The sequence below is a fragment of the Misgurnus anguillicaudatus genome, chromosome 18, assembly GCF_027580225.2.
Source record: "Misgurnus anguillicaudatus chromosome 18, ASM2758022v2, whole genome shotgun sequence".
NCBI lineage: Eukaryota > Metazoa > Chordata > Actinopteri > Cypriniformes > Cobitidae > Misgurnus > Misgurnus anguillicaudatus.
The window spans coordinates 25,873,493-25,897,421 of record NC_073354.2 but is presented as its reverse complement, the minus strand read 5'-3'; the positions used below and the strand labels follow the sequence as shown (position 1 = coordinate 25,897,421).

Genomic DNA, 23,929 nt, shown 5'->3' with positions numbered 1-23,929 from the left:
TGCACATAATGCTTGATGTTTTGATCTGAAGGTATTTATTAATTTGTTTTACAACATAAAAAAATGTGTTTACCTCTGCCTCTTTGGTGCGTGTGTGCAGTGACGCCTGCAGCTGGCTAATGAGATTGTCTCTTTCTCTAAGACTGCGCATGTATGACTCCTCTCTTTCTCGCTGACCAAACTGAGCGCTACGCCAGGCCTCAGAAACCTGCTCGAGCTCCAAACCTTTACCACGCAGCAACATCTCCAAACTCTGTAAAAACACACAAAAACACGTCATACTTGGACTCAAGTCAAAATACTTTATACCGATGATCCAATGATAAGCAGTTTTAGTTGCATGTAAGTGTGACATCAGTACCGTGATGGTTTCCTCATTGTTGGACAGCACACATTGAAGTTTCTCCAGGTCTCTGTCTTTCTCTCTCAGCACCAGATGCAGTTTTCGCACCTCGTCGTCTTTCTGCTCAACGCACGCAAACTTCTCATCTATCACTCGCTGAGACGACAACAAGCAAGGTACTGTTAAACACTTGTTATGCTGTGTTTTATAAAACGGTTTGTGACGTTTGTGGGTATTTACCTCCAACGCTCTGTCTCTTTCCTGAATGCGTTGTTTGAGCTTGTGAAGGAGGTTGTCTCTGTTTGCAGCTGGCTCAGTCATCTCGTTGTAGTCCTGTCCAAAGATTGTACATAGAAACAAGAGATTAATATTCTTACCGTGGGTTCACACCAGCCACGTTTGAGGCGTCAAATTCGCGTCTAGTTTACCGCTTTAACATTTTGAGTTTACTCGCTTCATTCGTGCGTGAAAGCCGCATGTGAAATTCTAGTCATAGAGACATTCACGAAAATTTACGTCATGGGAGGGGCTTCTGCGGCTCCGTTCGCTTCCTGTAATCACATCACTACTAGAGCAAACTACTGATTGGTTAACGCGGTGTTTTCCGGCAAAGTTAAAAAATTTTAATCAACGCGTTTGCCACAGCAACGCTAAATACGCGTCAATGAGGTGGAATCGTGTCTACCATGCGCCGCGAGACCTCCAGACGCGTGTTCAGTGCGTCTTTACATTGACTTAACATTAAAATCACTCGTGCTTGACGCCTCTACCATGGCTGGCCTGAATGCTGCATTAGGATTGTGCCCATCAAAGTGTTTACATGCGGCTAAAAACGCCAGGCAGATGCCAACTGTGGTTTTTTTCAGCTGGGCACATTGGTTGCTATGATACTTCTGTTCTGTTTATCAGTCGTTGTACTATGCGCCGGTTGGTTGTTGTGGTATTTGTCTTGCCCCTCATCCACTGTGATTGGACGGCTAGGTGAAAAGTGACATTGCCGAGCTGAGTGTTTCGCTCAAAGTTGAATTTTTTTTAACTCTGGGCGCTCGGCGTGAGAAAAACCCACCAGCTGCTGGCATTTTGAAAAAGCAAGGCGCTTCCATTGCAAACATGCCCGCTTTACTGTATAGCCTCCAGCATGCTTTGTTTTACCACCTGGCATTGCTAGAGGTGGGTGCGCTGATATTCAAAGTATGTTCCACTGAAACCAATGGACTCACGAGCCACAGATGTGCATGTGGTTTAAAAAATGAAATTCAACAGCATTGAAAACTGATGCTATCAGTATCATAAATGGCAGTGGCATAAATGTGTGTCTTACTTGTATCAGACGTTCTTTGTTCTCTAGTGACGTCTTCATCTCACGGATGGTCCTCTCTTTCTCCTCGACCTCCCTTTCTCGACCACTCCTTTCATCTCTTAATTTCTCCTCTGTTTGCTGGAGCTCAAAGCGAGCCGTCTGGAGAGTGGCCAGCAGATCCTGGTTGTGCCTTTCCGTGTCCTGCCTATGCTGCAGGGCTTTCTGCAGGTCGATTTGGAGTCGCTGGATCTCGCGGGCCAAGTCGTCTTCTCGTCTCTGGGCCTGCTGCTGTGATCTCTGGAGGCCTTGCAGTTCTAGCTGGGCAGAGAAATGGGAGCCCTGGAGGTCCAAGAGATCTGCCTGTAGACGGCTTGGAGCTACTCCAGATACCTGCAGAGACACCATGACACAGACAGTCATGATATGTAACTACTACAATGAGACTTCGGCATCAGGTGAGGGCTCTGACCTGCTGCTGTTGAAGTTGGTAATGGTTGTTTTGTTGCTTAAGAGAACGTAAAAGCTCCTTCTGTTCTTCAATGAGCTGGTGGAGATCAGTGATCTAAGAGTGAATAAAAAACAGTATTTGTACTGAATATAAAATTAAACAATACATTTGTGAGAAAACTATTTATGTATTGAACGTGGGCATGTAGCGCTTGAATAGATGACTGTACGCAAGATGATCATTGGTTCCTGCATGCCCTGTGATTACATGTTTGTCACTGGGCATATGACGGGTAGTCAAGAGACTCGTGCAAGCCAATGACCATCTTACCAACATAGAGCCGGCGTGGGAAGTCATATACAGTACACACAGGGTGGCTCATTTACAGCTCATAGAATCTAGAGTCTCTAACATTTTTTAAAACAAACTAACATTGCGTTTTAAGCCTGTGGTGAACGCATAATATTCCAGTCAGCACTTCAGTTTAAGACATACCTCGCAGTCTTTAGTGTTGAGCGAGTCGCTCAAAGTCTGTATTGTCCTCTCCTGACCACATGCTGCTTCTCTGACAGAACGTAGTTCATTTTCCATCTCCCCGAGCCTCTGCTGTAGCGTCTGTGCACACACATGCAAAACAAGCGCTTTGTAAAATAATGATCTAATGATCCTCATGCCTCCTGGGACATGACCATAGCAACATACAAAGCAAACAACATTACACAGAACATTATGAAAAATATTTGGTATTTGAGGTTGAAGGAAAGAAGTCTGACGATACCTTGTTGTTGGTTTCACTCTCTCTGATTTTGGCCTGCAGGGACTGGACCTGCTGTTGGGCTTTCTGCAGTTCACTGACACACTGACCTGCTGCGTTCTCATACTGCACCAGCTGAGATTGCTGTTCTTCAATCAGACTCTGAAACACACACAGAGATCAAATAAAAATAAACACTTTGGAATATTGTGTAGATAATCTAGTGCGCCGCATGACTAAGCATGAGGGGCACAGTGCTGAACAAACAGTTCTGGACAAAGTTTCTCTCTACAACTTCCTCAGGAAGTTTGGAAGTTTTCCAAAGTGGCATGTCGTTGACTTCCTTGTTTTCATTTTCATTCAGTTTCATTTCTCTTTGTGTTTATAAATGGTTTCTATAAATAATTAAACCTCGCTAAACATTAAATAGAAATATTTATGTTTATTGTTTTTATGAATCCACAATGAATAGAACAAAAAGTAAATAAATAAAAATAATCCTAGTTAAATTGGCTTCTGGCTAATGTTTCTAATTAAGCCCTGATTAAATGATATGGTAATAAAGTAGTCCAAGACTGCGAAAATTTTACTCTTTTACATTTGCATAAAATAAGTGTTCCTGATGAGGTTTTATGTTAATCTGTAATACTGCAATTATCCACTAGATGACGCACTACCAATTTATAAAAAACGTAGGCAAAAAATTATTTACTAATTTTAAACTCGGTGTATGTTTTGATAATCTACGGATTTCCAAAGGGGACATGGAGCAAAAATTAAATAAACTATCGCGTTTAGTTTTGCGTGCACACGTGAATCTGATCTCTAACAAAACAATTCTTTACAAAAATGCAATTATTTAAGCTCTTTACTAAAAAATTTTTTTTTTTTAAGAAAAATACCCATATTAAAGAGTTTATAAGCAGAGAAAAAATATAGATGTCAGCAACTTTTCAAAAAATGGCTGGCGGTGAATAAGTTAAGTTCAGACTAGAGGAACAACAGTATGAGGATCCTTATATAAAAAAAAAAGGTTGTTCACACCAATAGTAGCTAAGATAGGTAAGCTAGTAAGATGGGGAATTCTTAACCTTTATTTCTAGTTTGCATCCTATATATTTATCTTTTATTTTCAAGTAAGTAAAAACCCAGCTTAAGTCATTTTATGATTTACTGTTTTCTCCATAAAACCCTACATAATGTAAAACACAGGTAAGTTTGTATGATGGGTAAGCTAGTAGCAGGAACGCCTGGGAGGGAATTCTTAACCTACACTTCTAGTTTGCATCTTTGTACATTTATCTTTCATTTTCATAATATATTAATACAAAGTTTAAAGGCAAAGTGCATGATCTCTGAAAGCCAATGTTGATATTTCATATCACCTAAATAAACACACCCCCTACCCCAAAAGAATCTGGACCTTCTTTTGATAGACCCACCCCACACATACGCAACCTAGGCAACGATGTCAGTTAGTAGACACGCCCCTTACTGCTCACTAGCTACAAGTGTGTTTTGGTATTTGGCCCGACTCCCTTTTCCAAAGTGTTTCTTAAAAATCGTGCACCCCGCCTTTAAACTATCTAGCTTAATTTACTGTTTTCTCCATAAAAATCATCCTACATAATGTAAAAAACATTCTGTGAAAATATAACCTTGATATCTTTAAAATTAGTGATGCACGATATATCGGCCGACTTATCGGCCGATAACTGCTTATTTTTAATATTATCGGTTATCGGTCTGATAGCAAAATTAGGCAGATAAATGAAAGCCGATAAATTATGGATTATTTTGGTTTGTTGAACCACTTCACTTGCTCATTGCTGGCCATGTGGAGTTTTGATTGGTGCTTTCTGTGACATAGCACGAAGATGACACATGTTGCAGGCCTAAGAAGAGTATGCTAGTCTAGCGCAAAGACAAGATGTCCGCGGTCTGGGAGTTTTTCATTGTGAAATTAATATGAATATTTATCAGCCTATATATATATATATATATATATATATATATATATATATATATATATATATATATATATCGGTTATCGGCCTCCTGAATTTCACAGATAGGAGCACAATTCTTCACTTTGATCCCATTGTTTTCTTCCAAGCACTGAATAAGTTGCACGTGTCAAGGCCTTTGCTGGGCATCTCTAGATTTTCTTGTATACCTTCTGAAGGCCTAATGGTCTGCACTGCATATAATCATCCATCCACAGGTTCTCCATTTCTGCCAGCTCAAGCTGCAGATCCTGCTGGATGCTGGAAGAAACATCTTGAAGGTTTGGCGAAAGTGGGCATGCCATCTCTTTGGGAGGCACCTGTAGCAGGGGGTAAAGACTCTCCACGGATGTAGCGTTGGGTTTGACGAGCACAGGAATCCGACTACCTCGAGGGCTCTGTATTGGGTGATATTCATAACTTCTAAGGAGGCTGAGAGCCTCCTCCAGTCCGCACACAGAGCCGGGTCTCCTATTGGAGGAACGTTCCTCTTCAGTTTCCCCCTCAATAACATTTAGAACTTTTGAGTCTACAGCAGTGTCCAAAGACTCCACAGACGTGGCAGGACTCACGCTGGTGTGCTCCGGGTCACTGGAATGGCGAGTTTGGTTATTCTCAGCGATCTCTGGAGCAGTTGGCACAGACTCTTCAGGATTGTCTAGGACAATGCTAGAGTACCGTGTAGAGGGACCACAAGACGTGCTTCGGCCTACTTTTCTGGGAACCTTGCAGACGGCCTCGTAATCTGAATCGGCTACTCGCAGTGCAGCACAACCCTTGCACTTTCTAGGACGGGGTCCCGAACTGCCGTCCAGTGCAGCGGGGCACTGATGGTGGTGTTGAACGGGGTGGTCCTGGGCCTGCTCTTGTGGGCTTTGTTCAGCCCAGGACTCATAGACAGAGTATGTGAGATCTTCCTGCAGCAGAGCGCTGTATTTAGCCTCGGTCAACCCAGAAAAATCCACCACAGAAGAGTCTCCGGCACCCACGTCCACTTCCGTGAGCACCCCGGAGTCATCTGCATTGTTTTTACGATAAAGTCCACCGATGCACTGTCTCAACCTGTCTTTCTCCAATAAGAGCTTATGCATTCGTTCAATGGACAATGCCTCTACCCTGGCTATCACGGTGTCAAAGCGGTACATGCGGTCCAGCATGAAGGCACACTTGCTGCAGGCAAACTCTCCCCGGCCATCTCTGGTCATCTCCCTGCCCAATGCATAGGACAACAGCACCTGCAGGCTCAGTTTGGCAGTGGGGTGAAAGATCCATCGCCGTTGGTTACCATACAGCTCCCTCGCACATATACGACAAACGTCCTTCATCTTTGAATCCAGCATCATAAATATTCAATTTACTTATGATATATAGCAGTTTGTGCTAAGGTATCAAGAATATACCAAGGCTGGATTGAAAATAACGGGCATGTCATTGAATGAAAGTTCCCACATCCACCTTTCAGTGGAATTGTGTAATATTAAAACACAATGTCACGTTGTCTACTTAAGTTATTTTATCCCTCAGGTATATAGATGTACTGCTGGAGGTACATATCGATGTCTCTGTCGAATAAATAGATTGTCGCGATGCTTTCTTCTTGTTGAAATAAGGATGCGCGGTTTCTCCTTCAGATGTGTTTCATTGGTTTTCGTCTGAAGACGCCGACATGACAGGACCGCTGTCATCATTTAATTCCCATCGCCTGACTCTACATCGTTTTTATATAACCGCCATTACACAATTACACACGAAAATTATATTAAAATATCCATATTAAAACAGTCGATCTAAATATGTCACTAGATTTCCATTACCGGGTTCTCAGTATATACAGACAACGGGAAGCGATGTGGCAAGAGCGAGCTGAGGCAAAAATGGCGCGTACCATTTTCCAGACAAAGAGGGGTGTTTAGTATTTTGTTTTGCTTTTACGATGCCTGTTTTCTCATTTAGAAGCAACATAACCCCAGGTTCGGTACTTCATAATATTAAACTACTATAATCATCGTTACATTGTTTGTATCGATTATTAATATGCCATTTATCAATTATCCGATCACCCCTCGAGGTATTGCAGTTGTCCTGATCCAATGCATGGCAACAGGCCAACAAACACTGACACTACATGATATACTAACCATCATTTCTATCTATCTATCTATCTATCTATCTATCTATCTATCTATCTATCTATCTATCTATCTATCTATCTATCTATCTATCTATCTATCTATCTATCTATCTATCTCAGTATTTAGTATCCATTACATACAAAGCATCATTTCATCATACTAAACATAATTTTCATCTATCTATCTATCTATCTATCTATCTATCTATCTATCTATCTATCTATCTATCTATCTATCTATCTATCTATCTATCTATCTATCTATCTATCTATCTATCTATCTCAGTATTTAGTATCCATTACATACAAAGCATCATTTCATCATACTAAACATAATTTCTATCTATCTATCTATCTATCTATCTATCTATCTATCTATCTATCTATCTATCTATCTATCTATCTATCTATCTATCTATCTATCTATCTATCTATCTATCTATCTATCTAGTTTTTACATATAATCAGATTTGCTGTCATCCCCCTTACTGCAACCATTTGGGCACTCTTTAAAACAGAACAATCTTTTGAATTATTAATGATCCCATCGACCATAGAAAAAAATAAAGTGGTGACATATGCTTTCTGGGGATATTTGCACAGTCTGGCAGTCTGTTTGGTGTGCCTGTGTGAATTTGTCATTCACATGTCTCTTGAATTTAGACAAAGTGGACAGAATACCATAACAGCACTAAAACACAAAACTCCCCTTAATCAAAAACCTATTTATTCTAATCAGGCAAATGTAGCATTATCTCATTGTTTATGTCTACCAGTCAGTGAGATGGCAAAGATTTGCTGACAGTCAGACCCAGTAAAGTTAAATGAGTGCGTTTCCGTTATTACTCTACAGTATGTACAGTACCTCACCAGTACTGAATTGTTTATTTGTAAGCTTATAATTGAAATATTAACTTTAACATTGTAATACTTGGGTTGACTCTGGAAAGAAAGTGGTAGGATTTTAGAGAAAAATGACATCATTTTGTAAAGCTAATTAGGCAAGACACAGAATACTGCATATTTTCAAACTCTCTCGGCTGACTGATGTTTTATAGCATTATGACATAATCGTTTTTCCATTCCAAAGCAAAAAACCAGGACTTAAGGGAGCAGGGAAAAAACATAATATGGTAAAGAATGAAATAGTTATGAAATAATTCCAGAGAATTGGATGAAATGGTATGCGAACTTATTTAAAATACAGCTAGGCTAATTTAAAACGTGGTTTTGGTTGTGAATGTGCATGCTTGGTTGCGTGCTATTACTCTGCACTGCCGCTAGATGTCTCTCTCAGTCCACTTTTAATGGTATTGAACCACTTTCCCCAAAAAGCACATCACTTATTCATTAATTTATGCTTATGACAATATAATTAAAGTATTAACACACAAAGAGCATTTATTAAAAATTAATCTAATAATAATAATGTTTGTATTACGCAAATGGTAAAACATTAAAGGGATAGTTCACCCAAAAATGAAAATTCTCTCATCATTTACTCACCCTCAAGTTGTTACAGACCTGTATAAATTTCTATGTTCTGCACAAGTGCTACAACTTGCATCTCTCCTTTTTAGGTTAATGTTTATTTTACACTGTTCCTGTTTAAATGAATAAAAAAATAAAAGAACACAAAGGAACTTGCATAGTATTCTTTTTCTACCAAGAAAGTCAATGATGAACCTGCATCCTGCTTAATTACAAATATTTCTTTGTGTTCAATGTATACAGGTTTGGGACCACTTGAGGGTAAATAAATGACATCATTTTCTTTTTGACATCATCAATTTTTGGAAATTCATCTCATTCCTTTAGCATAAAATATATAGCGGAAAAACATACTTGCATCTCCTTCTCTTTGCTGTTTTTTCCATGAGCAATGTCTTCTCTGAGGTCCTAAAAATATAAAAAGAATGCTAAGTGAATTTAAAGCTCCCTTCATTCCCTACACAGTCAAAATTCTATTCTGGAAGAAACATTACATCATTCCAGTATGTGCCATCATGGTACTGACCCATTTATAATGGCATGACCCTGAGACCCTGTGTTTATAAATACAGTCGGATATCTGAACCTATTTTCTTTATGGAGTTGACTAGGGGCCAAAAGACAATGTGACCTAGTAAGTTGCAGGCCAGTCAAATTGAGTTACAGTAGAGCAAGACCTCACATGCACATATCCCAGATATCAGCTTTTTAGGTTACAGCAAATACATTAGAGGCTTAGATTTAGGTGTTACAAGGACAATGTCCCAGTGCTATAAATACATGCCCCCAATTATATATAATAACATAGCATGACCCCATTACTATTATAACCAAACTTTTAACATTAACTTAAGCTGCAGGAATACGGATACATCTACAAATATGATTATTAACATCATAGACAAAATCACAAACTTGATTTAGGTTCCAAATTGTGGTCCAACTATAACTGGCATAGTTAAAAAAAAAAAATCTCTATTATTAGCACAACGTCTATTTATTCAAATGTTTATGCTTAAAATGCACAATTTGACAGCACACACTGTCTGCTTCAGAGGTGACACAAATTAAATTAGATTAGAAAAAAACTGCAGTGGTGATTCGTGGTTACTGTTGGACACAATAACAGCCCAATTGTACAGTTACCTGCTCATGTTTGACTTTCTGCTGGAGGGGACCATTTAGGTTCTGCTGTAGTTCTTCCAGCTGAGTTACTTTGGCAGCAAGAACATCCCTTTCTGCCATCAGATCAGTTGCCTCCTGTTCTCTCCTTAATAATGTTTCATTCAGTTCCTTTATCAGCCTAACAGAAACAGAGTAGTTACAGCATTTAGCCTAATTTATCCAGAAATAAACAGAAGCTATTTAGTTTTATGAATGTTAATGTGATTGACTTTTCAGATTACCTGTTCTTCTCCGCCAACACTTCCTGCTGTTCTGTGGCAGATGATGGTTCATCTCCTTGCATCTCCATCATCATCCTTCTTTCTAGAGCCAAACAGCGCTGGGACTCCAAGTCAGCAAGGGAAGCCATTTTTTCTGCTTCGCTTCTTGCCAGATGAGCTTCCTGAAAGAAAAAATTAAAACGTATTTTAAAATAATTATTACCAAAAAAAAAAATGTCGCCATGCAGATTGGTGATTCTCGCGAAATTAGACTTATGAGGTGTCATGAAACATTTTGATAAAAAAAGTATATGCTAAGTAAGAGTATCAAAATAAGAAGCATACAGTTACAAACATCTCTTACTATTTTGCACATGATTTCAAATGACATCATACAAACCAATTTTTTAGTTTTTCCACATTTAAGGGGAAAATTTTCATTACCGCAACGTCTCCATGACTGGATTTGGGTTCTTTGACATGGAAATATTTATAATTAAAAAATCTAAAATATAAAAAGCTTCAGTGCATGTTATACTATAAACATTTACAGTAAAGAAACGTGTGGTATTTGGTGATCATTGGTAAATTTAGAGATAATAATAAGGAATATAAGTGTGTCCAAGAAAAATTTTCTCATCCGCCGCAACAATCATTGTTTAAGCCCTCAAGGAACTAACATTTTCAAAAAAATATTTGTTGGAAGGGACATAATTGACTGTGACACTCAAGATGGCTACCAGGTAAGCAGTTCTTATTTTTCTTTCCAGATAAAAATTTAAATTTTGTTTGTCTTAGTACCTAGACATGAGTTTGTAAATGCATATATTTAATGTAATCATGTTGCAGTAATGATGATTTTTTTATAACGATAATCTAAAAAATGTTAATAATTTTATAGGAAATATGTTTTAAATCCTCTAAAAATAATGGTTGTAGTAAATTCAGACCTTAATCTTATACGTGCAAAAAAAATTGGCTTCAAGGTTTTTTTTATTATAATGCTGGACACTGGATTTCGTGAGAATCATTTATTGTAATTGCATAAAAGAAAACATCGCCTTTAGCCTTCAAAACTTGTATTTATTTCACAAAAAATAATAAACATTAAACTGGTTTGAAAGGACTTGAGGATGAGTAATTTTTGTGTGAACTAGTCTTTTGTGTGTAAGGTGTTTCCATTGTACACACAAAGTTTATATGTATAAGTTTGCCTGCTCCTGTAGCTCAGCTGATAGAGCATTAGCAGTGCAAAAGTTCATTGGTTTGATCCACAGGGAGTACGCATGATAAAATGTATACCTTCTAATCAGGGCTGCAAATGGCAGAAATTCACTGGGGGACTCTGGTTGGGGGGGTTAGATGACTTAAGCCATTTTCACACAGACATTCCGGAAAATACACGGAAAATGCATCCTGGATTTTTCCGGGATCGTTAGATTTTTTTGTTCATTCACACTGCCATGATTAGCCGGGATCTGCAAGGTCCCGGAAAAACACGTGACCTGTTGAAAGTCCCGCCCTCTCTTCTACGCAGCGTGTGAAGTTTGCATATTATTTATTATTTCTCTCTCCAGAAACCACTCACGTGCATTTTTATTTATTATAAGACTATAAAGGAGCGCGTGAAGGCGCCGTTCTATGCTGGTGAATGATCTCGGTTTCAGAGTGGATATTTGACGAGCTCCCTGAAGTCTGCTTAAATTTTTCAGACATTTCTCATCGTGATTGTTTATATGCATTTAATACGCGCATTTTGACAAGCTGAACGAAATATCTTGTTGGAATGACACGCGGGCATTTCTGTTTATTATAAGCTCAAATGAGCACGTGACGCGATATTCTTGTATGCTCCTGTCCTGAATGATCTCAACTTTAGTGTGGTAACAAGTTAAGTGACGACCTAACTTACCTGATATCTGCTTCAGTCCAGTTTTCTGACATTTCTCGTCGTGAATGTTGTAAATCCCTCATTTTAAAGAGTTGAACCAACTTCATGTTGCCATGACACGCGCGTCCTCGCTACGGCACGTGCGTCATTGTTTATGCGTCTCATTAATCATTTCCTGATAACTGCTTTAATCTAGTTTGCAACATTTCTCGTGGTAAATGTTTATATGCATGTTATCTCTTGTTTTAAGGAGCTGAACCATAACTTTTGTTGTGATGACGCGCACGTTACGGCCATTACGGCATTGTTTTGGCTTCTTGTTCATACAGAGGGTTTTCCGTGTATCTGACTAGGTCCTCTTTCCGGCAACGATACGGGACGTGTTTGTGTTCACACAGATGCTTGTCTGGCAATTTTACGGGTATTTTCTGGGACCAAAGGTCTGTGTGAATGGGGCTTTAGACTTAAATTTGGAAATTTAGTTAATGGATATTTTAAATAAGAGGAAAAATCTGAAATTAAACTGATACATCAGTCATACAATGCCATTGTGACTGTAAAGTGTCATGTGATAAGCTTGAAATAATAGTTGCAAATAAAAAAAACTCACAATAGATAATAATTTTAAATGTTATTAAGTTGTTTAAATATAATTCCACTATTTCAAAAATTTAAACCAGTTTGAGAAATCCCCCCCTGCATAAAACACAAACTCAAAATAAATAAACAATAGAAAATGTGAACTTTGTTGAAGTGTTTTGCATGTTTACCTCCTGCAGAATCTGGATCTTGGTCTCCAGAACTTCTTGGATGTGTCCGTTCTCCTGCTGCCCTTCCTTACAGCGACATTGCCCCTCCACTTCATGTTGACTTATGGCTGAAGTTCTGAAATAAGAGTAAAAACAAAAGTTTAAGTGAACTATTCAAAAAAGGATGCATACCAAAACAACCTACCAAGACAAATGAAAGGTACAATTTTGATGTCGTTTAGGGATGCGCGATAATTTGCATGCGATAATCATTGCGCATCTCGTCAGTGAAGCCCATTCCTTGATTAGTAGTAAATCGCCATCACCTGCTTTCAGATGCAGCCGCATTTACTGCACAAAGCTGACTATCGCATGCAAATTATCGCGCATCCCTACAGTGTAGGTAGATGGATTTGTCTCAAAGGTTCCTTAAATGAGCACAGGCAGTAAATGTCCAGCTAAACTGAAAAATGCAGTTCTTGTCATCTATTTAGCTTTTTATTGGGAGCAGTATGCTAGCTGGAGCCATTTACTTCCAGTCTTTGTGCTAAGCTAAGCTAGCAGGGGCTGTGTCAGACAGAGTTACAGCACGCACAGAGATAAGAAAGGTATGTATGGACTTATCTAACTCTGGGGGATACAGTGAATAAGTTAAATTCCAAAAATGTGGGCGTGTTCCTTTAATACGTTCAAGTGTTTCTTAATGTAAAACACCAATGTTAATTCTTGAAAAAACAGTGAACCCAAAAAAAACATAGAGTTTTGGATATTTGAGAGGAAGACTGTGATATTGTATGTAAGCAAGTAATGCATCACCTTGCCTTGCCAACACAAATCTTTAGTATTAAGGATAAATTCATGTGTTAGGTATATATTACCATACAGAGCATTCTCAGTTAAATGAGATTTAATAGCGCCTTTGAAAATGTCTCCTTGTTTTCATGTTTAATTTATTTAATCTTTGTCCTCATGCCTTTTAAACTCAGTAAACTAGTTTTGTTTCATTTCTCAATTCCCCAAAGAGAAATTAAGTGTGAAAGCAAACGAAAAGAGTCACAATGGGAGCTGTAACAATCTTTGTTCACCTCTCTTTTGGGATGCTTAATAGTCCTCTGTGTGTGCGAAGGGTGTTGTCCTGACACTGTAAGTATTCTGGGGTGTCTTTGAGGGTCACTCACTCAACACACCGATCGAGAACTAAAGAGTGGCCCTCTTGAGGGCTTCCTAACAGCTTTTCCAGATCCCATGCTCCATTGCTACATAGCTGTTTTTGAAAGTGATGATTGCTGCGGTTCTGACCCCGCTGTAAGCGTTTGATCCAGAGCAAACAGCACCTCTGGGTTTTTGACTACCTCGCCAGGACGTCCATTTAGGCGAATAGTGGTTTAAGCCAGTCAATCACATCAGCAGTTAGTGTTACTAATCGCAGCCTACAGAGATGTCATTTAGCTCAGACGGTAATGTCATTGAATTCTGATCAGTTTTTAGTGCTGGGTATTAAATGTTCGTTTTGAGGCTTAGAACGACAACTCAGATGAGAGGGGAGTTTTGTTTGGCACTGGGGTAGACATGTTATCAGATATGAACAGAGCGTGTGATTGAAATGGCACAAAGCAAACCGATGAAGAATGATGTCACCCAAAGAATAACACAAGGGAAGGGGGTCTCACGTATAGGTGATGTGGATCCGACTGTAAATTTAAACATCACTGACATGTTTTCGCCCAACCATACAAGATAAAGCAAAGATCTTCCATCAAGCATGAACTCGATCCCGTCATTGTGGTATATTTTGAAGAGAATGAATTGCTTTTTATAAACACATGGCAGGTGACTTTGGATCATATGCATGTTTTAAAGCGTACAAGGGCATTCAACCTGAAGATAAGTGTCTGACACAGTCGAGTCTGGCTTTTTGCATTTGGCAGGTCAGATAGATAAGTCACACATGTCTGTTAGCTATGAGAAGCAGGTATGCAGATAGTGGGCCAGAAGTCGGAGCAAGAGAAAGGATCAGCACACTGGAGAGCGGATAGATTTACTGTACTCAGCCAGTTTAACTGCTTTCCTGATGGATTTTGTGTCTAGGTTTGGCTTCACCACCTTGGCTAATACTATTATTTTACTTTGTTTATTATAGTAAATGTATATTGTGTTTATTAATATGATGTGTGTCGTTTTTAGATGTTGAGAAGTAACCAAGTAACAAACCATTTTAAGTTTAATCTCCCATCAACAGTATAAACACTATGGTTCAGAAAATATGCACATTTCACAGCTTTAAATGTGACAGACATGAATAATGTGTGGATATATGAAGACAGAAATCTATGTACTTACAGGGCATTGTCAAGTTGCTCGTGTTTTTCTTGGAGCTCCTGTTTCAAACTCTCCACCTCGACCTTAAGCTCAATGTTCTGAAACACAATAGGATTGCTTTTTAAAATCATTGAAGTCACATTCTGGGGTTTTCTTGCAACTAAACTGGGGCCATAAAATAAAATGATCTTTTATTATGATTTTATATAATTTTAAACATGTCCAACACATGTTGCACATTGCACAAGAGCTTAAACTAAAACAACCTATCTGAAAGTTTGCATGAGGATTAGGTTTAGTGGTGTAGTCAGGTTCAGGGTATAATCATAACATCAAACATCATCATTACTGCGTACTATGTTAGTATATAAGAAGTTCATACTAATATACTTCTACGGTCTGTGTGTTTGTGTATGTGCATTCTAGAACATAGGCCTGACATGCCTGACATTTGTGCACTGTGTGATAACAGCATACTGTCCATTTCATGTCATTAAATGCATCAACTAGAAGTAGCATTCATGGTTTCAAGCTGCATGGTTTAAAGGGACACTCCACTTTTTTTTTAAATATACTCATTTTTCAGCTCCCCTGGAGTTAAACATTTGATTTTTACCGTTTTGAAATCCATTCAGCTGATCTCCGGGTCTGGCGTTAGCACTTTTAGCATAGCTTAGCACAATCCATTGAATCTGATTAGACCATTAGCATCGTGCTAAAAAATAACCAAAGACTTAAAAACTTGACTCTTCTGTAGTTACATCGTGTACTAAGAATGACAGAAAATTAAAAGCTGCAATTTTCTAGGGATATATGGCTAGGAACTATACGCTCATTCTGGTGTAATAATCAAGAACTTTGCTGCAGTTTCATGGCTGCAGGAGGCGTAGGGATATTATTACGCACTGTCCGAAAATAGTCTCGTGCCATTGAAAGTTACTAAGGGGACTATTTTCAGCTGCTGCACAACATCACCGCGCCCCACGCAGCCCCGCCACAGCAGCAAAGTCCCCGATCACTACGCCAGAATGAGAGCACAGCTCCCAACCACTTCTGTCCAGAAAATCACAATTTAACCTTCTGTCGGTCTAAGCACACGACAACCACAGAAGAGTGAAGCTTTAAATAGGAAAAATATCAAAACTCTCTGGCTATGTTTCAGCATGATGCTAATGGTCTAATCAGATTCAATAGATTATGCTAAGCTATGCAAAAAGTGGTAGTGCCTGACCCGGAGATCGGCTGAATGGATTCCGAAACTGTAAAAATCGAATGCTTAACTCTAGGGAAGCTGTAAAATGAGTATATTTTCAAAAAAATGGAATTTCCTTTTAAGTCAATCATTTTGATTCTCTATTACATTTATTTTTTTAGAAATTCATGCAAATTTGGCTCCGACATTACTCAAAACAAATGTAACTACAGCTAAGAGGCTGAAAAACGTTTTTTTTTTATAAAGTAAACACTACATATTTCTGTTAAATAAGCATGCAAATGATCATGGGTTCAACATACATACTGATTAAATATATACCTAGTAATGCACTGTTAAGTCACTTTGCATAAAGGCATTACATTTATGCCAAATTTAAGTAACAGATAAATTTACTGGCCGACTGAAAATATGTATCAGCCGTTGCCGGGAAAAAAATCCAAATATCAGCCGATATATCTGCCATTGCAATATATCGGCCTATCACGAATGTCCATGTAAAACATTTAATTGCTAATAATCTCTGCAGTGGCAGCCGTGAGCCCTCTGCACGTACAGCTGCAGTCACATGGATTTGCGGAGACCCTAAAATAGACCAGCAGACACAACCACCTGTCTCACTCTCTTTGCTATCGCTCTCACATGCACACCCTCTACTTTTCCCTTCCCACAATGCACCGAGCCTTAGCAACTACGACTTTTTTAAAACTCTTAACACCAGAGATTCAGCATAGCTGGCAAGTTCCCACTTACTGTATGTGAATATTACAGGTATATCCCACAATAATCCTCTGTTAGTAAACTTTGTTGAATGACAGCAGTGAGGAACAGCTGTATAGAATAAGCCACTAATGTAGCTAATATGGGTCACTGGGACTAATATTTGTTTATTCAGAGCAGGTTCACTTCAAAAGGTCAGATAAAAATAGTGTTTTCTTTTGGTTACACACAAATATTAAAGCTGCGAGTATAAGTATTATCAAAACTGATAAGCAATGCTACTTGAACCCAGAGGACAATTTCATTGCTCAGATGTTGCTCTTTCATAGCTCAGGAGATTTTATGTTGAGTTCTCAGTTGTGTTTCATTTAAGCATCAACATAATCTCAGACATTTTCATTAAAATTGCTTAAGAGAAAAAAAGTAGAAACAAATGGAACAATTGTTCAAATATTTTAATAGTACAGAATTATAAAAATGTAAAATGTATAGGTAATTCAGGGGTAACCCTGAAGAGAAATATTCAATAATATTGACTTTCACATGCAAATCTGAGCTCAGTTTGTGACACTATGATCTCTTCTAAACTTTAATGGAGATGTGAGATTTCAGGAGACATATTTGAGACACAGGAGCCCAAAAAATGAACATTCTGTCATTGCTTTATTCATGCTCAAGTTGTTCCAAACCTGTATGCATTTCTTTGTTCTGCTGAACACAAATGAAGATATTTTAAATTTTGTTAATAACCAAACAGATCTGGGGCACCATTCACTCCCATAGTATTTTTTTCCTACTATAAAAGTCAATGGTGCCCCAAATCAGCTTGGTTACAAACATTTAGGGATGCACCGATGCCCGATACCAAGCTCATGTAGTTGTACTCGTACTCGTAAAAATCCCCCGATACCTCACGTGACGTACTTTATGCTTTAGCACTTTGACAAATTGGTGACAGGCAGGTAAAAATTACATGCATTACGTCATTGGTTTTGCCCTTTGGAGGTTTTTGGACACTGTAAAATTTAGGCTTTGAAAATTTGTGATGATAAACACATAAGAATGATTTGTTTTTTTATATAATATGAGTTGAAGTTGTTAAAAATAAAGATGCTGATATGTTCATTAGTTTCATTGTGTTGTTCTTAAAAAATTGCCACATGAAGAAAAAAAACATTACAACAGGCACCGGGTCAGTATGGACGGTATCGGCGTTTACCACAGGAAAAATATCATGCTTCCCTACAAACATTTTCTTTAAAATGTCTTTCTTTGAATTCAGCAGGCAGAAATTTATACAAGTTTGGAAAGTTGATGGTACTGAGCCCCTAAGGTGACATTGGAGTAAAAAAAATCTAAAGTTTAGTTTCATGTGCTCACGTGAAACTTTCACGTGCAGAATTTTAAAAAAAAGTTTAGTTTTGCGTGCTCACATGAAACTATCGCGTGCGCACGTGAATGTATCGCATGTGCACGTGAAAGCAATAGTTTCACGTGAGCACGCGATAGTTTCACGTGAGCACGCGATAGTTTCACGTGAGCACGCGATAGTTTCACGTGAGCACGCGATAGTTTCACGTGAGCACGCGATAGTTTCACGTGAGCACGCGATAGTTTCACGTGAGCACGCGATAGTTTCACGTGAGCACGCGATAGTTTTACGTGCGAATGCGAAACTAAACGAGATAGTTTCACGTGAGCACGCGATAGTTTCACGTGAGCACGCGATAGTTTCACGTGAGCACGCGATAGTTTCACGTGAGCACGCGATAGTTTCACGTGAGCATGCGATAGTTTCACGTCAGCACGCTTAACTGAACTTTAAAAAAAATTCACTTGCGCACACGAAACTAAACAAGAAACTTTCGCGTGCGCATGTAAAACGATCTCGTTTAGTTTCGCACGCGCACGCGAAACTAAACTTTATATAATTTTTGATCCATGTCCTCTTAGGGGCTCCGTATGAGGGTGAGTAAATAATGAAAGAATTTTTATTTTTCTGTAAACTATACCTATAAGCAAAAGTTTCCATTTCCATTAGATACTTAAGAGATCTCATCTGTGAATTCTCATGGAGTCCTGTTTTGCTTTTACTCTTCCTGTGTTCCACATTGGTACAGTAATACATAGACAACAGCTGTTAAAGAGTGTCACCTTTACTTCCCTCCAGAGTAACCAGAGCCACCCAGAGTCAGTCAGTCTACCACACCACCCATAATGATACTCAGTTTGTGGCAGGTGCGAGATATTGCTGATCCATATTAATGCTGCTTATTTATATATGTATTGGTAGCACATATGTAGGTTGCAGTTGCTGTTCACTGCCTATCTTATAGATGTGTTTGTGTTCTGCTCTGTCTGTAGGATATTTTAGGTCCTAGCATTTGCCAAGCCGGCAAAACAAATGCTGTAGCATTACAATATGTTCCAGCTTATAGTCGCACAAACCAGAAACAACTAAATACATTACAAATAGTCATTATAAATATCTATTATCATTAACAAATTACATTTATGCTTTTGGAGGACACTTTTATCCAAAGTGACTTTAAGGTATACATATTTATCAGTATCTAGGTTCCCTTGGTATCAAACCTACAACCCCCAGCACTGCTAACACAATGCCATACCAGTTTATTATTTATTTGTCCAAAATTTGACTGGTTTACTTTTCCTCAGGCATCATTTAAGTCAACAATTTTTCTTGTTTTACCCCACAGTTCTCACCCCTTCATTACATTGACACTCACCCTACGATGGACATCCTCGCTGCTGCTGTCTTCAAACTTCTGCTGGAAACGTTCCTCCAGGAAGTAGATGCGAAGCTTGAGGCTGAAGTTCTCCTTCTTCAGGTCATTGAGGTGCTGTGAAATAGTACGATAGCCGTTAAACATGACCGCTTTCTTCACCTTGGGGTTCTCAGACCCCTCATTTCCGCTCCATACTGACTAAATCACGCGTTCACATCAAATGCAATTTATCAAGATCTACTAAGATGTAGCCAGTTTTCCTAAACTACAACCACAACAACATGAACTAAATGAACTATGAAGTGACACTGAGGGTCCTCCTCCCTGAGGGGTCAACCCCAATGTGGTGCGGGGGAATAAGGAGGGGGCGTCACAGTGATATGGGGGTCTTTTTTTACTTCAACAGCCAGCATAGGAATTAAATATGAGTAGCACGGGCGCATCTGAAGCGTTAGCTGACCCAAATATTAAAACGGAGGCAAAAGCAGATCCATCTAGATTCAACTGGATCGACTGCCCTTTAATATGCTCGAACCTGACCTGTGTGCACACATTTGTTTATTTAAGGAAACATGCAAATGTAACCTCACAGAAATGTCCAAAACATTCACACTTATTGCAATATTCTCCAACCTATATTATCTGTTTGATGGCCATGCACTTGAATATACAGCATCACTCCAAAACTGCAAGGCACCTGACAGACCTTGACAATACAGTCTTGTTATATGACCAGTTATATTACTCTTTACCGTTTAATTTTAATTAATTTTTTCTATGATTACACTGGGAGTTTACTGAATAGGCACACACAGATACAATATTACATCACAATTTAATTCATTACAGTAGCATTATTTATGTTAAGCCAGCACTATTAATCTTAAATTCACATGCACACTTTATTTGTTTATTTGTGAAAATGTTTAACCATAGGAGGGCAGTATGGCTCTAATCTGTGGGTAGTGTGGGGTGAGAAGGGTTATTTTTGTGAGGTATGTTGCACCAGCTGTCACTGAGGCATTCTGTAGCGGGATCCCTGTCTCTCAATGTCAACCTCCTTGAACGCCAAACCAACATACACATATCAACAAAAACACTTCCACATTAAGACAGATTCACTATTTACTAATTAAATCTGTGCTCTATAGGAAAATGACTTTTGACAGATTTTAAAAAGAATGCATGAAGGGAATCAATTATGGAAATATACAATAAATACAAACAGGGTGATAAGGACCTTAGAAATGATCTAACAAAGAAACAGTTCACCGAAAAATGAAATTTGCTCCATCATAGGTGTATACGACTTTCTTTCTTTAGCTGCACAATAAGAGTTTTCTAGCTTTGTAGTGCCATTGAGTGGTGGGTTTTGAAGCACATCCATCATTAAATAAATACAAATCCTAGCATTCAGGGAAATTATATTGCAGCAACTGTAAATTCAAAGATGGTGGCACGCTTACACTGAATCTTATTGGTTCTTGCATGTCTTGTGACTAACTGTCATATCGGTGTTTCATCACAGAACATGCAAAAACCTATGAAATTCATATGTGAATACAAGCGCTCATTTGAATGTTTACACAATGTATATCCAGTATAAAACATAATAGAAAAATTGCATACCATTCTCACAAACTAGAAAACAATATGTACCCAATGGGCCGATAGTTAAAAAAAACGATAGTCATGGCCGATATATACTGTCAAATCAAAAGAGAAAAGGAAAATGCAATGAATTTGAGCTCTGTGTATATGTAAAGAAACATCACTAAAGTTTGAACTTAATGTTCAATATATCTTCAGAATTTAGTCAATGCAAGTTAATATAGCCACCACACTATCTGTATCGGCATTGGTATCGGCAGATCTCAGAAAAAGGTAAAGAATTTTATATTGATGCATCTCTAATATAAACATCTCAAGGATCAAGTAAATTAAAGGGGACATATTATGTTTAAGTGCGATAATTAGGTCCCCATTGCTTCTATCAACCTAGAAAATGTGAAAAAGATCAACCCAGTAACTTAGTTTTGGTAAACCATTCTCCGCAAGCATGTGAAAAAATAGATACTTTAATTTGGTTCCCCTTGTGATGTCAGAAGAGGATAATACCGCCCGTTAATCTGCACTATCCAACCACTGCACTGCCTTTTAGTGCAAAGATCAGCTCATTTGCATTTAAAAGGACACATTTTTGCTCACACCTACAAATTAGCAATTTTAACATGTTATAATAAATTATCTGTATGGTATTTTGAACTAGAACTTTACATACGTACTCTGGGGACACCAAAGATTTATTTGATATCTTAAAAAAGTCTTAAAATCAAGTCTTAAATCAACACCACTTTATACACTTACTGTATAAATTTGACTCACTACTACCAACAAATGCATACAGCTGCCTATAAGTGCAATAATGACTCTGTAAATAGTTATTTTTCCTCGTGCTTGTGCGTCTGTGCCTGATCACGAGGTCGATTGTGCTGCTCTGTCTGTCAGCAAGGGATCCTGACTTTTGGAGGTCTGAGGTTTTCGGTTGTGGGGGGAAAATAGAAGGTCTGACATATTTGTAAAGAGACACATCGGCGTCTGGACTATGTCCTCCTGTCACAATCTAGAGAGCGAGGTCTGACATAAAGAGAGTAGAGACCAAAGACAGTCAGCTTCTGTGCACTGTACACACAAATTCTCCATTCACTCTCTTACAGAGGTTTGGGGTCAGGCCTCTTTCTCAGTACTTGAGCTTTGCTATTAAAAGGGACCTAATGTATACTGGCTCTGAATAGTAATTTAAAGAATTGCATACGTCTAAAAAAAATTGCTATAACAGTAATCCCAGATGACAAACGACACAGTTCACATAAGGTTTTGTTTGGAAGTTATAAATGACATTATAATAGGGCTGCATAACAATTAATCGCGCTTAATCTATTGCAGAATAAAAGTTTTTATTTACATCATATATGTGCGTGAACTGTGTATAATAACTTTGTATAGATAAATACACACACATGCATGTATATATTTAAGAAATGTTTACATGTGTATATAAATTTGTATATTTATGTATAATTTATATTTTATATAAATATAAATACTTAATATATAAATATATATATATTTTCTTAAAATTATACATGCATGTGTGCATATTTATATATACGTAATATACACAGTTCACACACATATATGATGTAAACAAAAACTTTTATTTTACAATAGATGAATCGCAATTAATCGTTATGCAGCCCTACATTATAATATCAACTACTTCTAGGATTGATCATAATTATGTTAAAGGAATAGTCTACTCATTTTCAATATTAAAATATGTTATTACCTTAACTAAGAATTGTTGATTCATTCCTCTATCATCTGTGTGCGTGCACGTAAGCGCTGGAGCGCGCTGCGACGCTTCGATAGCATTTAGCTTAGCCCCATTCATTCAATGGTACCATTTAGAGATAAAGTTAGAAGTGACCAAACACATCAACGTTTTTCCTATTTAAGACGAGTAGTTATACGAGCAAGTTTGGTGGTACAAAATAAAACGTAGCACTTTTCTAAGCGGATTTAAAAGAGGAGCTACATTTTATGGCGTAATAGCACTTTTGGGAGAACTTCGACTCTTCGCAGTAACACCCTCCCTCTACCATGATGAGAGTGAGAAGGGGAGCGGACTTTTAAGGCGAGTCGAAGTACTCCCAAAAGTGCTATTACGCCATAAAATATAGTTCCTCTTTTAAATCCGCTTAGAGAGGCGCTGCGTTTTGTTTTGTGCCACCAAACTTGCTCGTGTGGCTGCTCGTCTTGAGTGGGGGGAACGTTGATGTGTTTGGTCACTTCTGGCTTTGTCTCTGGATGGTGCCGTTGAATGAATGGGGCTAAGCTAAATGCTATCGAAGCGTCGCAGCGCGCTCCAGCGCTTACGTGCACGCACACAGATGATAGAGGGCTGTATCAACAATTCTTAGTTAAGGTAATAACATATTTTAATATTGAAAATGAGTAGACTATTCCTTTAATGCATGAAGACAATTAAATATATCCCACTCTTACTCATGTTTTATAAGATGTAAGTACCAAAAACAGTATTTAACACCCAAGCTTGATTCATTAAATTTATCTTGGTATGATTTTAGTCACTCAACAATACAATACATACGACTAAACAATGAAGTACAGGAATTTAAACTAAAGCCAGAATTATCCTTGCAGAAATGTATTCATGAAAAGCTAAAATGTATTCATGATTTGCTCATTTGCATTTACTACAAACAACATTACCATGCACCTTGTGTCAATTTTTTTCCATTTGATTTTTGGACTTTAAGTAAAAAACATCTGAGACACAACAAATTAAACATTTATTAAAAACCCTATAAATTTACCTGAAATACAGTCGAAACAACACACAATT

General features: G+C 38.2%; 1 protein-coding gene across 9 annotated transcripts in view; it reads right to left on the bottom strand.

Annotated features, from left to right (window-relative positions):
* Positions 1–23,929, bottom strand: part of pde4dip (phosphodiesterase 4D interacting protein) — an 82,995-nt gene that overhangs the window by 27,172 nt on the left and 31,894 nt on the right. For 6 of the 9 annotated variants that reach the window (XM_073856195.1, XM_055187064.2, XM_055187067.2 and 3 more), the window contains exons 1-8: positions 5,022–6,732; positions 2,870–3,007; positions 2,587–2,706; positions 2,113–2,205; positions 1,665–2,033; positions 584–676; positions 362–499; positions 74–253 (exon numbers count right to left, since the gene is read on the bottom strand). In XM_073856195.1, the coding sequence (XP_073712296.1) occupies positions 74–253; positions 362–499; positions 584–676; positions 1,665–2,033; positions 2,113–2,205; positions 2,587–2,706; positions 2,870–3,007; positions 5,022–6,194 (2,304 nt within the window). In that variant the 5' untranslated portion in view covers positions 6,195–6,732. Of the gene's footprint in view, positions 1–73; positions 254–361; positions 500–583; positions 677–1,664; positions 2,034–2,112; positions 2,206–2,586; positions 2,707–2,869; positions 3,008–5,021; positions 6,734–8,827; positions 8,882–9,619; positions 9,777–9,879; positions 10,041–12,519; positions 12,635–14,838; positions 14,916–19,500; positions 19,615–23,929 lie in introns of those variants that run through there. The other 3 variants (XM_073856199.1, XM_073856200.1, XM_073856201.1) reach the window with 2 other exon arrangements.